At 39.9% G+C, this 13,333-nt stretch overlaps 1 protein-coding gene across 1 annotated transcript; it reads right to left on the reverse strand.

Annotated features, from left to right (window-relative positions):
* Positions 1-3,552: 3,552 nt before the first annotated feature.
* LOC308140246 (uncharacterized protein) lies at positions 3,553-6,341 on the reverse strand (the record flags this gene model as incomplete). The annotated part of the gene is made up of 6 exons (XM_080509931.1): positions 3,553-3,765; positions 4,134-4,410; positions 4,636-4,746; positions 5,287-5,378; positions 5,483-5,528; positions 5,731-6,341. The coding sequence occupies 6 exons, from the start codon at positions 6,339-6,341 to the stop codon at positions 3,553-3,555; spliced, it is 1,350 nt and encodes a 449-aa protein (XP_080366057.1).
* Between the last annotated feature and the right edge of the window lie 6,992 nt (positions 6,342-13,333).

Raw genomic sequence — 13,333 nt, forward strand, 5'->3', positions numbered from 1 at the left:
TATAAGGCTGGTTAACTGTCCGTGACCCCACCAAGGCCATATCTCAGTGTGCTGAAAGTTCTCTACGGAAGAATGAAAATGCGAATCCCTTGCATCTCACCATGGACATCAGAAGGAGCCCTGCTGACCAGGACATGGCACTTATTTCCTTCTACAAGCGACCTAATGTGGAATGGGGACGGCCACTGAATTGCAAACTTGAAGGTCGCTCCAGCGAGAAGTTACAGTTGTCCAAAATTAACTAACGTATTTGCTCTGTCTTTATTCCTCAAACTTTACATTGTGTTACAGGAGACACCGCTATTGGAGAGGGCGTAACGCGGTTTGTTTTTTCTACATGCATGGAAAAGCTGAGGTCAGGGTTTTCCATCAACTTTGGTATGTATATAATCACATCCTTCATGCTATATGTTGCTAAATGCTATGTTCATTTATAATGTATATCACTAAAGCGAGTACACCCCTGACATTTCAGTAAATATTAAATTGTATTTTTTGATGGGACAACACCATGGCGATGCCTGTTCTGAGTGGATCCTGTCCTGTTAGAAGATTTACATGGCCATACAAGCTGAACACTGACGACTTTACTTTGTCTCAAAGTTTCATCTCTTCAGTTAATATTTATAGAAATGTTTGGGGTGTACTCACTTTTTTGAGATACTGTATAACCATATTCTTTAAATATTTGTATATTTAGACGAGGTTTATGTTTGGGTTTTTTTTGTAAATGTATAATGCCTGTTTGGGTAGGTAGGGTTTCAAGTGCATCACAAAACTGAAATTAATTTTCTGACAACCATTCATTACTACGATCATACCTAGTAGCAAGTAAGGGCAATATCAACATGCTTGTCTCTGTACTCTGTCGTGAGCCTATGACTTTTTTATTGTTGTTAATGCATGTCTTTAAATATCTTTGACAGCCAACTCAAATCTTACACGGCTTTTTGAAGGCGAGCCTGACCATTTAGTCCCATCAGCTTCTCACTTTCTCGTGGAAAGTGATTTGTTCATGGTGGCAGGTAGAATGGTAGGCCACTCCTTTCTTCATGGAGGACCACGCCTGTCTGGACTCAGCCCTGCTGTTGTTCATGTTCTGCTTGGTGGAAGTCCTGAAACTGCAACTGTTACACTTCAGGACTGTCCAGACCTCGACATCAGACAAACAATCAGGCTTGTATGTTTGATTAAAAACTTTTTGTTTTCATTCATGAATGTGTTATGTGCAATGAGCACCCTTTCATTGACCATCGTCTTTGATGAGTGACGTTTACATGTGGCTCATTGTCTTGAAGCTTGAAGAGGGATCTACATTGTCAGATAAGGAGAAACAAAGTGTCCAGGACCTGGCCTATGCATGGGACCTTCCTGCACTAACTGACAGTAACAGGAGATGGCTTTTTGAGAAGCTATTGATCCATGCCGTGAGTTAATTTTTTATTTATATTTTTTAAATCTTATGAGCAACGCTTGGTTATAAATGCACATCACAAATTTCCTAAATAAAAGAAAAAAATGTCTGAAAAAAGAATTCCTGCACTTTTCCCTCATTTATTCTCAAGTTCAAAAACTGACTTGAAATGTATCCTTTCTATGTGACAAGTTATTTTACATACACATAAAACTGTATTCTGGCAAATCTGCATAACAGCCTATGATTATTTCTTTTTATCAGAGACATGCAGCATAAATGTATTTAAATAAAATTATTATACATTTCAGTCAAGATTGCGTTTAAAGGAATTCTGACTTTGATTTTCTCTGCCTTATTACTATTAACAGGTGATAGGACGAGTCACAAGGCAGATTAAGCAGCTAAGACGAGGTATCAAAGAAACCCCAATGTGGACCCTGATGACCCAAAGACCTGACACGGTGGCTTTGATGTTTCCCAAAGATGGGGCGGGGAATGTCAGCGCTGAGGTGAAGAACATGAACTCACTCACTCATTCACACAATAACACAAAGGTAACTTAATGTGGTCATAGTACCTTAGTGGGGTACACACAGAGGCTTCTTAAATTTGAAGAGACTTATTTCTTACAGACCCCTCCAGTGTGGTAGCTGGTGGTAAATTTCACAGGCTGACTCTTCATTCTTCCTTTTCAGTCAGTGTAAACTTAATTTAAATGCAGAAACCACATCACCCTAACCCACAACAATCTTGCCTTTTTTAGGTCGAGAGAGGCCCCTAGTGATGAAAATGATCTTTTAAACAGATAGAGTGCACTTATCCAGAAGACATTTTATGAACTTATTCATTACTCCCTTCAAGAAAATGAATGTGTTTTGGGGCTGGTTTACTTGAAATGACTAAAAGTAAACTAACTAAAACCAACCTCAGGTAGATCTTCAGCAACACGTGAATCCATTTTTCAATGATTTTCAGAATTGTGCCACAAATTGCAACATAAACTTTGCTTTTTTAAGCTCTTGGTTGGAAAGATGAAAAATCGGGACAAAAACAGTGACATAATCTTTACACAGGTAACCCACCTTAAACAGATGGCCATGTGTCTGTCTGATGATCTCTGTCTTGAGCTTCAGGTTGTGGGCATGATTCACATTTTTGGGAGAGATGTGCTGGTATTTTGTGTCTTCCAACAAAGAACCACAAATTGGAAAAAGAGTACGAGTTCAAGAATGATAAATGATCAGTTATCATGCTATTTTTTCAATGCAGGTTCTTCTTCAGCGGATCACATGGCCTCAAGACGACAGTGACGATGAGGATGATTGCTCAATTAAAGCAAAATGCCGCATGTCGGGCTATGTACGACAGTTCATAGCCAATGGTAGGTTTAAGGCCTCCTCATGCTACCAATGTGTGAGTGTGCGCAGAGTACACGTGATCATAATCTATTTTACTCTACTCTATAGCAGCTGCAAGTGAATTAAACGACCTGGTCAAGTTCTGGACTGGATGGGAGGTTCTGCCACAAAATCTCACCATCCAAATCATCAGTGGCAGATACCCCACGGCCTCCACCTGCTTTGAGACCTTGCGCATCCCAGGACATTATACAGACTACAATTCTTTTAAAAATGACATCCTGGCATGCATTGCCACTTGCCATACGGGATTTGGTCTTGTGTGAGTGACAATATGGGGCCTGTATTTAGGGAAAGTGAAAAGTTCGTTTCCAAGCCTAAATGACATGTTTTAGAGCTCTGGATGTCTGGATAGGTTTTTCATTCATACAATCCAAATTTGACAATGGTTCAATTTCTGAGACAGCTTGTTTGTCCAAAGTAATGTTGATGTTCGTTAATTGTTCAAATAAATTTGACTGCATAGATCCCACTTCCAAGACTTGACTGAATTGTTGCATTTGTTACAACAGCAACCCACCGATTCTCTGAACCATGCACTATGAGATTCCTTGCCCTTCTTACTCTAGTTTGACGTATGCAATGTTCCAAATATTCAAGTTATAAAGTGAACACTGATTTTATTTCCATATTACACAATTTAAAGTCTTTGTTACATTGTTACAACACTCAAGCTACAACATACAAAACTCAGAACTGATTCTATGATTGATTCCTTCAGACATGAAGGAATTGCTCACAAAATTGAACAGCAGCAATGTAAATGTCACTGCCAAAGCACTGGGATGCAGCTCTTGGGTGAACTGCAGCTCTTAAAGCTGCCATTTGTCCATCAGTCAGTGGGCATCCTGTGTGTGGAACAACGATGCTCGAGTGGTCATCATCAGGAAGTCCACTGTTTTCCCAGTCAATGTCAGGAATATCCAGGCCCTACAGATGGAGACAATTTTAATTGAAATACGATGTGCCGTGGGCTTCAAATTAAACACGTTCAACATGTGAACCACATTATTCATTTAAATCACATCTGCATTATCCTGCTGGCTGAAGGGGGTCCAGCTATTGACCAAACAATGGCGGGAACATTTATGCACCAAGATGATTCTAGTACAATTTGAAAGGAAACCAACATTTTGAGAATCACTTAGGTTCTTTAGACACAGTTGATGGTCTCATTAAAAATGTGTTAAAATTTGATAGTGCATTCCAGTTTATGCAATGTTACCAGTCAAATTTGGATAATAGACATGTTTAGGATTCAGAAAAAAGGAAGGGCTACGCCAGCAGCCTTCATGTACCTCTGTGTTCTCTGGTCCTGCAACTGGAGAATGTGTGCGGCCCAGCTCCCACAGCTGGGTAGGGCTCATGTGGCATTCTGTTCTCAGTGGGTGATTGTCCCAACCACTGCGAAAAGTATCGAGGTCATCCTGCAGGCGTGGGAGGAACACGAAGTGGCAGCAGAAGAGGTGTGCATCGTTGGCGATGCTGAGGAAGCCGTCTTCTTCCAGGTAGTGGAGAACATCATAGTAGATGCAAGTTACGGCTGTCCACAGGTCTCTCCACAGACGCTCAATCCTGGAAAATTTGCATTAAACCTGTAAACCTTTGTATTTACACATAACCCATTATGTTCAGAATTATATTTGTTTTATGCATAGGTCCTGCATGCTATTAAACCTTGCACATGACATAAATATGAGCACACATACCATCCTGATGACAGTTGTAAGCCAACACATTACCATCTCATGACATCAGTGAGGTGGAAACTTGTAATAGTCAGTATTCTACTGAACATACCGTTGGTTGTGAACACTCTTCCCAGATATGAAGCTGCCCCTTCCAGTGCCCCGGACTGTGAACATCAAGCGAGCAACATCCACGTTTTCCACTCCTTGATCTCCACGTACTCTGACACAAAACATTTTAAAATATATGTATGGAAAGTTAGTTACAGTTAATCAGTTAACCAAAATATTATATCAGTGATAACAGCACCTGAGAGAAGAATTCTGAAAAAGGCATTTTTAAAATTGTTCTTGCCATGTGCTTATCGTTGACCTGGTGTCCCTCCATTCCAACTTACCTCTTGGATACATAGTTCTGACTGAGCAATCAGTAGTGGTAATTCTGAATTCTTCCTAAGACCAGTAAGTAAACATCTTTGCAACAAGTGATAATTTTTGTGAAACAAGGCAAGTTTAAATAGTTGTGTAAGCAAACCTGTTTTAATTTTTCACACCAACAAGACTTGCCTACCAGAGAAATACATACATTATATAAAATATGAAAGTGGAAGTAGTATCCAGATTTAAATTATTCTTCAAAGTAAGTTTTTATTACAATGATACCGCTTGGAATGGAATCTTTAAGAACAGTAATTGAATAAATATTGCTACTTTCCACCATAGGTAGTGCTTGTGTAAAATCTGTCATGAAATATAAATTTACCTGAGAGGAAAACCAAACTTCTCAACAGATTCTTGGAAGAATGCCAGGGTGGTTGATGCAAGGTTGTTGGAAGCTGCACCAAGATACATTATCTGCAGCACAAATTAAATTACACATCTATGAAACACTCAAGTATTTAATATTTCTAAGAAATTTCTAAGAAATGGGTGCACTTTGTCCAAATGATTGTGCTAACCTTGCGGGAAAAACCGTCAATGCCTCCAAAGACAACAATGTTGTAGCTGAAAGAGAAACAATTTTTCAATTGTACATAACATACCAAGTAAGACAAACTATTTAACTGTTGGAGTGTCATTTTAGGAGGTTAGTTTATGTTACATAAAGTAACATGAAACAAGCAGTATACAAAAATGTTTCATTCTGCATACTAATAACTCCATGCTTTGAAAACAATATTATCCAAAACATTACTGAAGACGTTACCGAATCAATTTATGATTTGTATCGATGTGCATCAACGACTGGGGTCCTGGAACTGAGTAGGTCCGTCGAGCAATACATCCAATACGGACCATTCGGTTTATGACACCAGTAGTGTCGACTCGGTGCATGCAGGCTCTGACACGGTTATACTGCACCCTCAGTCCTCTGGCTTGCAGGAGGCCCTTCATCATTCGATATCCAGAGTTAGGCTGCCTGGATTTAATCTCCCTCACACACTGGTCTAACTCTTCATCTGTTATGGTGCTGTAGAGGGCCTTTACTGAGAGATTAAACTCAGCCATGCGTCTGTATATTGTGCGTTTGGACATCCCCAAAAGTCTGGCTATACATGGGACAGACAGGTTAAGTTCCAGAAGTTTGCTAAGGTGATCTGGGGAGACGACCATCCGTTGGCGCCCAGTTGGTCCTTGCTCAAACTGCACAACTGCAATGTGTTGGTCCCTTTCCTCTTTTTTGGAATTTATGAGACTGTGTAGCTCTGTCAGTGCATCTAATATCGCTGGACAAACAGTTACTTGGCTGGACACAGCATTCAAAAACACAAGTTCTTGGGTGCAAGTGAACTCTAAGAAGTCCACGTCCACAGGCATGCGTCCAAGAATATGTTCCAATCGAGAACGAAGTCTTTGTAAAAGATAATCTAGCAAGTGTTCCTAGGAGAGAAAAGCAAAACAGAAAATTACTAATAGAAAAGCAAATCAAAGATTGTAATACATTGTGTTTAGAAATTGTGATTTGTAATGATTACTGCTTCATCAGATTAAGTAACAATTCAAATTCTGATGCCGGCCATAAAATGATGAACTTTTGTTATACCACGGCATGAAAGAAAAGGCAAACCCTGCTGCTATCACCATTCAGCCCTTACTCGGTTACCTCCTGATCACAGGACATCATTCTATGGGCATAGTCTGTTCTTTGAATTTTTCCCATCTCTTCATTTATAACTAGGGATGAGCGTTTTGAGTGATTTTAATATTGATTACTTGCTTTACATCATGAATGAGTATAGTTTATTTCCGAGAGGTAAGTGTCCTACCATTAACATTGGTTCCACTAGTACAGGGGATGGCAACCTTCAACACTCTTTGCACTGCTATTGTTGCATAATGACATTACAGTTCATGTGTGATGCCAAAGCTGCACAAACGATACTTTTAATCAGCACAAACCAGCACCAACGCAGCACAAACGACTTGACTATTTTCACAGATTTTCGCGGGGTGGGGCAGCTCACGTCAGAGCCACGTGCCTCAGGAGCGCGGGTTCCCTCCCCCTGCAATAGTGTTTCTAGCGCCACCGTCAATGACCTGGTTATGTTTGTTAAAGAAATTTTTTGCCACAACAAGCACTGCGCAGATTAGAGTATTCAATGGACATTAAAAAAAAATCAAACAGGAGACAATTTGACTATTTTCTGCATGTAAAACATTGCATACAGTAAATGTAATTTCTTTGAAAACATTTCCACACATCATTAAAAGTTCGCCACATATGTTGCTTCATAACTTCTGGTGATTTGCAACGTGTGGTTTACAGACATAAATGGCAAATACTCACCGAAGCGCCGTCACCGCTGGCCTCCATGGCTGATTGAAAATCCTGGGCGCGCTCCTGCCCAGTGTTGCACTTGTCACGTGACCAACAAAGCTTCCCTTGATTGGATGTTTGGTGGATGAGACCAGGTATCGATTGCATCGTCCTGATGGCACAGATATTCTGGCTGTTTTGCAGCCGAATTTTTTTTGCAGCCGAATTTTTTTTTCAGCCGAATTTTTTTTGCAGCCGAATTTTTTTTTGCGGCTGAATTTTTTGTGCAGCCGAATTTTTTTTTGCAGATGAATTTTTAGACACATTGAATTTTTACACACTGAATATTTTTAGATGTTTTAGACAGCTTTTCAAATTCAAAGTCTGATTTCGATGGTAAAAAAATTCAGAGTTAGAAATTCGAATTCAGAATCTGATGGCACAGTTTTACTTCCATAGTGTTCTCTCAAAGGCTGATGTGAAATATGAAAATGGGCAAAATAAGTTTTTGTCAGGACAAAGGCAGGGGGACAGGATTTTGTGAAAAACAGTGTTATTAAAGCAATAAAATACAACAAACTGTCCGGTGCCAAAGAAATGGGTCACTTAAAGTGACAGTAAGGATGCGGTTGTTTTGCTTGTAGATGCTAATGTTTTGAAGTACATACTTATCAGCGTACTAATGAAATCACTTTTTTGCTTGTTGTGTGCTTGCATTTGCATTTTGCAGGGTCAAATACAAAGGTACTGTACTTCTTGCTCAGTTGTCCACTTGATAAGATGCTGACGAAATACCGCTGTGTTAAAACTTGATATTTCGAGGTGAGGACATTTGCTTTGGAGTTATTTGATTCATTAAACAAAGTAGTAGAGAAATTAAAATTTTTACTTCATGAAAGCACTACATTATAAGTAAAAGGATGACCAAGGTTATCGCAGTTAATTCAGCAAAGAATATAAATGCCTGTGAAGCATTTAATGGCCATTCATCCAATAAATGTGGGGACATTTCAATTTTAACCAAAATGTCAATGGCCGACCAGCACTCGAGGAAAAGGTAAGAGGATCATCAAAGTCATTGTGATGTATCGTCTCCAGAATAATAATGCCTGTGGAAAGATTCATGGTAATACAGGCAAACCGCCGGGTTACAAAGATAAGCCACAACATTATAACGACTGGCCGCGTTTGGAGCCACAACATATCCGACCCATCAAGGCTTGGACCACTATTGACCTATGAAGGTGGGCTGGAGCATCTGGTACAACATGTCCACAGCAGATCCTTTAAATCCAGGGAGCCTTTGCAGAGCCACATGCATCTATAACTGGGGGTCTAATCCAGTTTGATTCTCATCGATTCTAGCAGGGAGCAATGTTGATTTTGAGGAACCCCGGTGAGAACAAGTAATCGTGTTGCCTGGAGATGTCATCAGAAGCGTGACATGCTTTAATCAGGCTAAGTTTATGTGAGTTCTGTGTTTTCAGGATGAGTCATAGATATTTCAAATATACCCGTTTGTATTTCGTATTGTCTTTAATTACAACTAGCTTATGTGATTAATATCTTACGGCATCTACAATAATTATTCTGCTCATAACAAAGAAACCCTACATTTTGTATCCTGTGTTTCTAAACATGAACGAGTCCCTGAAGCTGTTGCCAGGTTATTGCCTTTCATCCTTGTGCCACTTTTGATGGACACTGACCACAGCAGACTGTAAACACCCCACAAGAGGTGCGGTTTTTCTAAAATGTGCTGACCTATTCATGTGGCCATTATAATTCACCCCTTGTCAAACTCTCAAACCTCAAGCTCAAGCTACCCATTTTTCTGCAACGAAAGACATTTACACCTATGCAGTTCAGGCTTAACCCAGCTGAAAGACCAACTTTTCTGATAATATCACTTGCTTTGCGCTTGAAACACGTGGTCCTATATTGTATAATGAGAAGGATTTGCTGCAGTTGGCCTGAAACCTTTTGACATCGTGAATGCTCGCGGCCTCACTCTCCATCTGCATTCATGGTGAACGTTTGCCCTGCACATAAATGCTACAAGAATAGCGGCTCAATTCTTGATTATCTTCATCTATGTATTCCCTGAAAGGACGAATGTGACATTGAAGAAAATTGTAGCTATGGCCACTGGTTTGGTAGAAGGTGACATTGTGCTTTTCAAGTTTATGAAATCCACATCACACAGTACAGCTGATAATAAACCCAAAACATGCTGAAATCATAGGTTAACTTTAAGAACAAAGTTACTGGCTGATCAATGGGTTCCCTTGGTAAACAGGAAGATGAATGACAACTCCATGAAGCTGCTCACAAAGTCACATTCTGGGCACAGATTTCCATAATGGAAATTGTCAAATTCTTGGGTGAAGTTGTTTGTGTTTGCGAGTTTGAACCAATGTGATTTCCCCTGAAATGATGGGAAGATGACTGTGTGAAATAGCAACTTTTCATAGCTGGAGAAAAACACCAAAACATGAATCCAAATGAAGTTTTAGTCCACGACTGTTCTTTGTGAGGACACAACTTTATTTTCTGTCATGTAGGCTAAACCCAACCTGAACTGTAAATGCAACTTTTAATGCAAAACACACTCTAAAACCCGTACTATTAGAACAACTTCTGGCCCCACATTTTTAGTATTTCCTCTTTGTAGTGACCTTATGTGAGCAACTAGATGGATGGAGGGCCCCCGCAGTGTCATTCCGGGGACATTCTGTGTCCCCCATGACTTAAATATTCACTTCAGCAGACACAAATAGACGCATGGTGATTGTCTCTCTGTCAGCACCTCTGGCCTTCACACTGACAACTTCTTTCCACTTATAAATATGTCTGCTGAATTATGCCACTCACTGTCAGCTATGATGTGCGTGCACAGTTATTAGTATGCCAATGAATTTGAGTGGCAGTGTGTGTGTTTGTTTGGAGAAGTGTGTTTGTGTGCGTGTCCTTGCCCATACTGTTATGAATAGGATTTATTTACTAAGCCACAGTAATGGTGCTTGGTGTTCATTATCTTTAATTGTGTTTTTGGATACAGATTAAATAGGGTTTTTAAAGAGGAAGTGGAGCTGTTTTATTCGAAGAATTAGAAAATTAAGCTGTTTTACAATCCAAGGCAAATATTCAGTTCAATCTCAGGTCACCTCACACCTCACACATTTCCTTTACCTCAGCTCACAGCAACGCAAGTTAAAGTGGCAACTCTGGGTCACAGCTGCCGGTGAGGAGATGATGTTTTCCTTTTCCATGTTCACATTCTGGTATGTTTGTGAGTGTGTGTGTGTGTGTGTGTGTGTGTGTGTGTGTGTGTGTGTGTGTGTGTGTGTGTGTGTGTGTGTGTGTGTGTGTGTGTGTGTGTGTGTGTGTGTGTGTGTGTGTGTGTGTGTGTGTGTGTGTGTGTGTGTGTGTTTACGTGAATGGTTAGGAGTGTTCATCCCCTCCCCGCTCTCTTAGCATGATGGTGTTTTAACGATTCCAGCAGATGTTGTTTTTGTTGGAAAATGAACTCACTTAAGTGTGAGATGGTGATCTGGTGAGATTACCTACCCTTCTCTTCAAGGGCAAGTTTTAATGGCGCTGTAAATCAGATGTGGGCTCATTTCATAAGAATGATGCTGCCATCTTTCTGCTGATGGAGATAAAGCTGACAGGTGAAGCGCATATTTCATCTGCTGCTGGAAGGCACGTGTGTTTCTAATCATCCAGTCACATGCAGTTCTCCATTTGCTCCTCCACAAAAAAAGCATTTTAGCCTTGCATCTTGAACTTGAAATTGATTTTAAAAAATTACCCATAAGAAAAATGCATGTCCATTTATGTAATATTACTGAAGCAAAACTCAACCTAAATGAATTGCAACACAGGAGGAGGGATGGGAGATGGCAGAGATGGATGTTGCGAGAGCGACAGATTGAAATGAAATGATGATTACAGTAAGGATTTGGATGAAAGTAGAGAGAAAGAGTCGACTCAGTGAAGTGAGAGAGAGACAGAAGGAAGGCAGGGCGGGGGATGAAACGGGGATAGATGGCTTGAAATACAGTGTAATTGCTTCTTACTGAGAACACCTGTTGGAGGTTTGACTGGATGAGCTGCAGCTCTGCTGCTGAAATGAAATTAATCCCAAAGACATTCTCACAGCAGGAAAACAAAAAGAAGAAAAGAAAAGTTTGCATTTCTTCAAACATAAATGAATTGACATGTCATACACAATGACCTGTATTAATCTGCACACACACAACACATGTAAATTCACCTAAAAACAAATCACGTAACACTCTAATCCTAATCCTCATTTAATATTTCATATTTATTGTAGGGTATCTTTTTTGCTGTCAGTTATCACTTTTAATTCTTTCATGTGTTTCCTGATACTAGAACATTCTAATATAAATTGGCTGCAAAAATCCCTCATAAGGGATACGATGCTTGAACTGAAGAGCATGAAACTGATGCACATCTTTGGCCTGGGTAAAGAAAATTAACTCACACTTGCACCGAAAGAACATGCAAAAGCTCACTCAGAAAAGCCCCAAAGCCTTGAATTGAAAAGGGAAAAGCCCCACTGTGATGCAGAAGTGTTTACCATTACACCATGAAAGAACCATGAAATACCAGCTCCTGTGGTAAAGGAATGCTTAATTTTCTTTGGCATGACAAGAAAAAAAAAAACCAAACACTTTCACAGTCCTTGACATATTTCTTTCTTAAACTATTGAACTATTGTGTCATTCTTATGAGTGTACTCTGGGCCATCAACTTTGTTAATAGGCAGAACAAGATGTTTGAAGGTCCACGTATGTAAAAATGGGCCAGTTGTTTCCACTGATGTACACTTTCCCACATGACTGCTGCTAAAAGGAGAGCTTTGCGTCTAACAGGCACTCGGGGCTTTGTCCAATGTTTCTCCTTTCTCCAGCACGACTTACAAAAGTGACCATATTGTTTAGGCTAACAAGCTTTCTTCCAATATCTACCACATTTTCCACACGGTTATATAGCTGGTAGGCCACTTTCATTTTGCCCAGTGGCTGACATGCCCTGTAATGCTACATTTGGATCTCTTTCTATTGCCATCCTTGCCCTGAGTTGTAGTCTGTCACGACCACTTGCACTCAACATGTCGTCACTTCTTTTTTTCTCAAGTGGCTTTTTCATTTGACTTTTATCAATATCAGACCATTACTCCTTAAGGCATGAAGACAGACCTTTCTGGAAAACAAAGGTTGCTTTCATGTGGTTGTGAAGGAGATTTTACCCCAAGTGAGATCAAAACATCTCTTGGTGTTCTTCCATCATTTTTTCAAGTTGTTACAGTATTTTCCAAACAGTTTTCCATCAGAGGTAACTGAACATGTACCTTTAAAAATAGTGGTTATCGTCACACTATCAAAGAGAGATTAATAGACTCGAGCCTGTTGAGATTTTGGTGGAGGATTATAATTGCTCTGCTGTAGTTTGACATGCGATTCACTCTGATCACATATTTTGGCAAAAAACACACATCCACATACAGACACGCATAACCCTGGCTGTGATAATAGGTTGCAAAACCTCTCCATCTGTGTTTTGAGCTTGTTGTTGCTCATTATGAAGCAACCTCTTACTTAGAGTTTGGATCGTTAGTAGCAGTGTGGAGAGAGATTCGACTGGATACCAGAATTCATTTTTTTTTTTTAAAGAGCGGCTTGTTGGTAGTCGCCTGGGAAATTACAGATTAGATAAAGCTACCTGCTTAGTCCTCTTGGAAAAACATAGCACATTGCATGCAATATTATCACCAACTGGATGAAGGACGAAATCAGATGTAGCAACTTCAACTCAATGCAGGAATTAAGCTTGTGGGTTATGGCCCCAGGATAAAATGCCTGCGTATAAATTCACCTACTTTAGTCAAAAATAAACATCAAACAGATGGAGTTTTTAAAAAGACTCTGATGCTCTATGGAGGAGTCGCAGAACTGGGTTAGATTGGCTGAGGTTATATGAGGTTCTTAACATCTTGTCGTTTACAGAGGGCCAACAGGTA

The sequence above is a fragment of the Blennius ocellaris genome (genome assembly GCF_963422515.1).
Source record: "Blennius ocellaris genome assembly, chromosome: 15".
In the NCBI taxonomy this organism is placed as follows: domain Eukaryota; kingdom Metazoa; phylum Chordata; class Actinopteri; order Blenniiformes; family Blenniidae; genus Blennius; species Blennius ocellaris.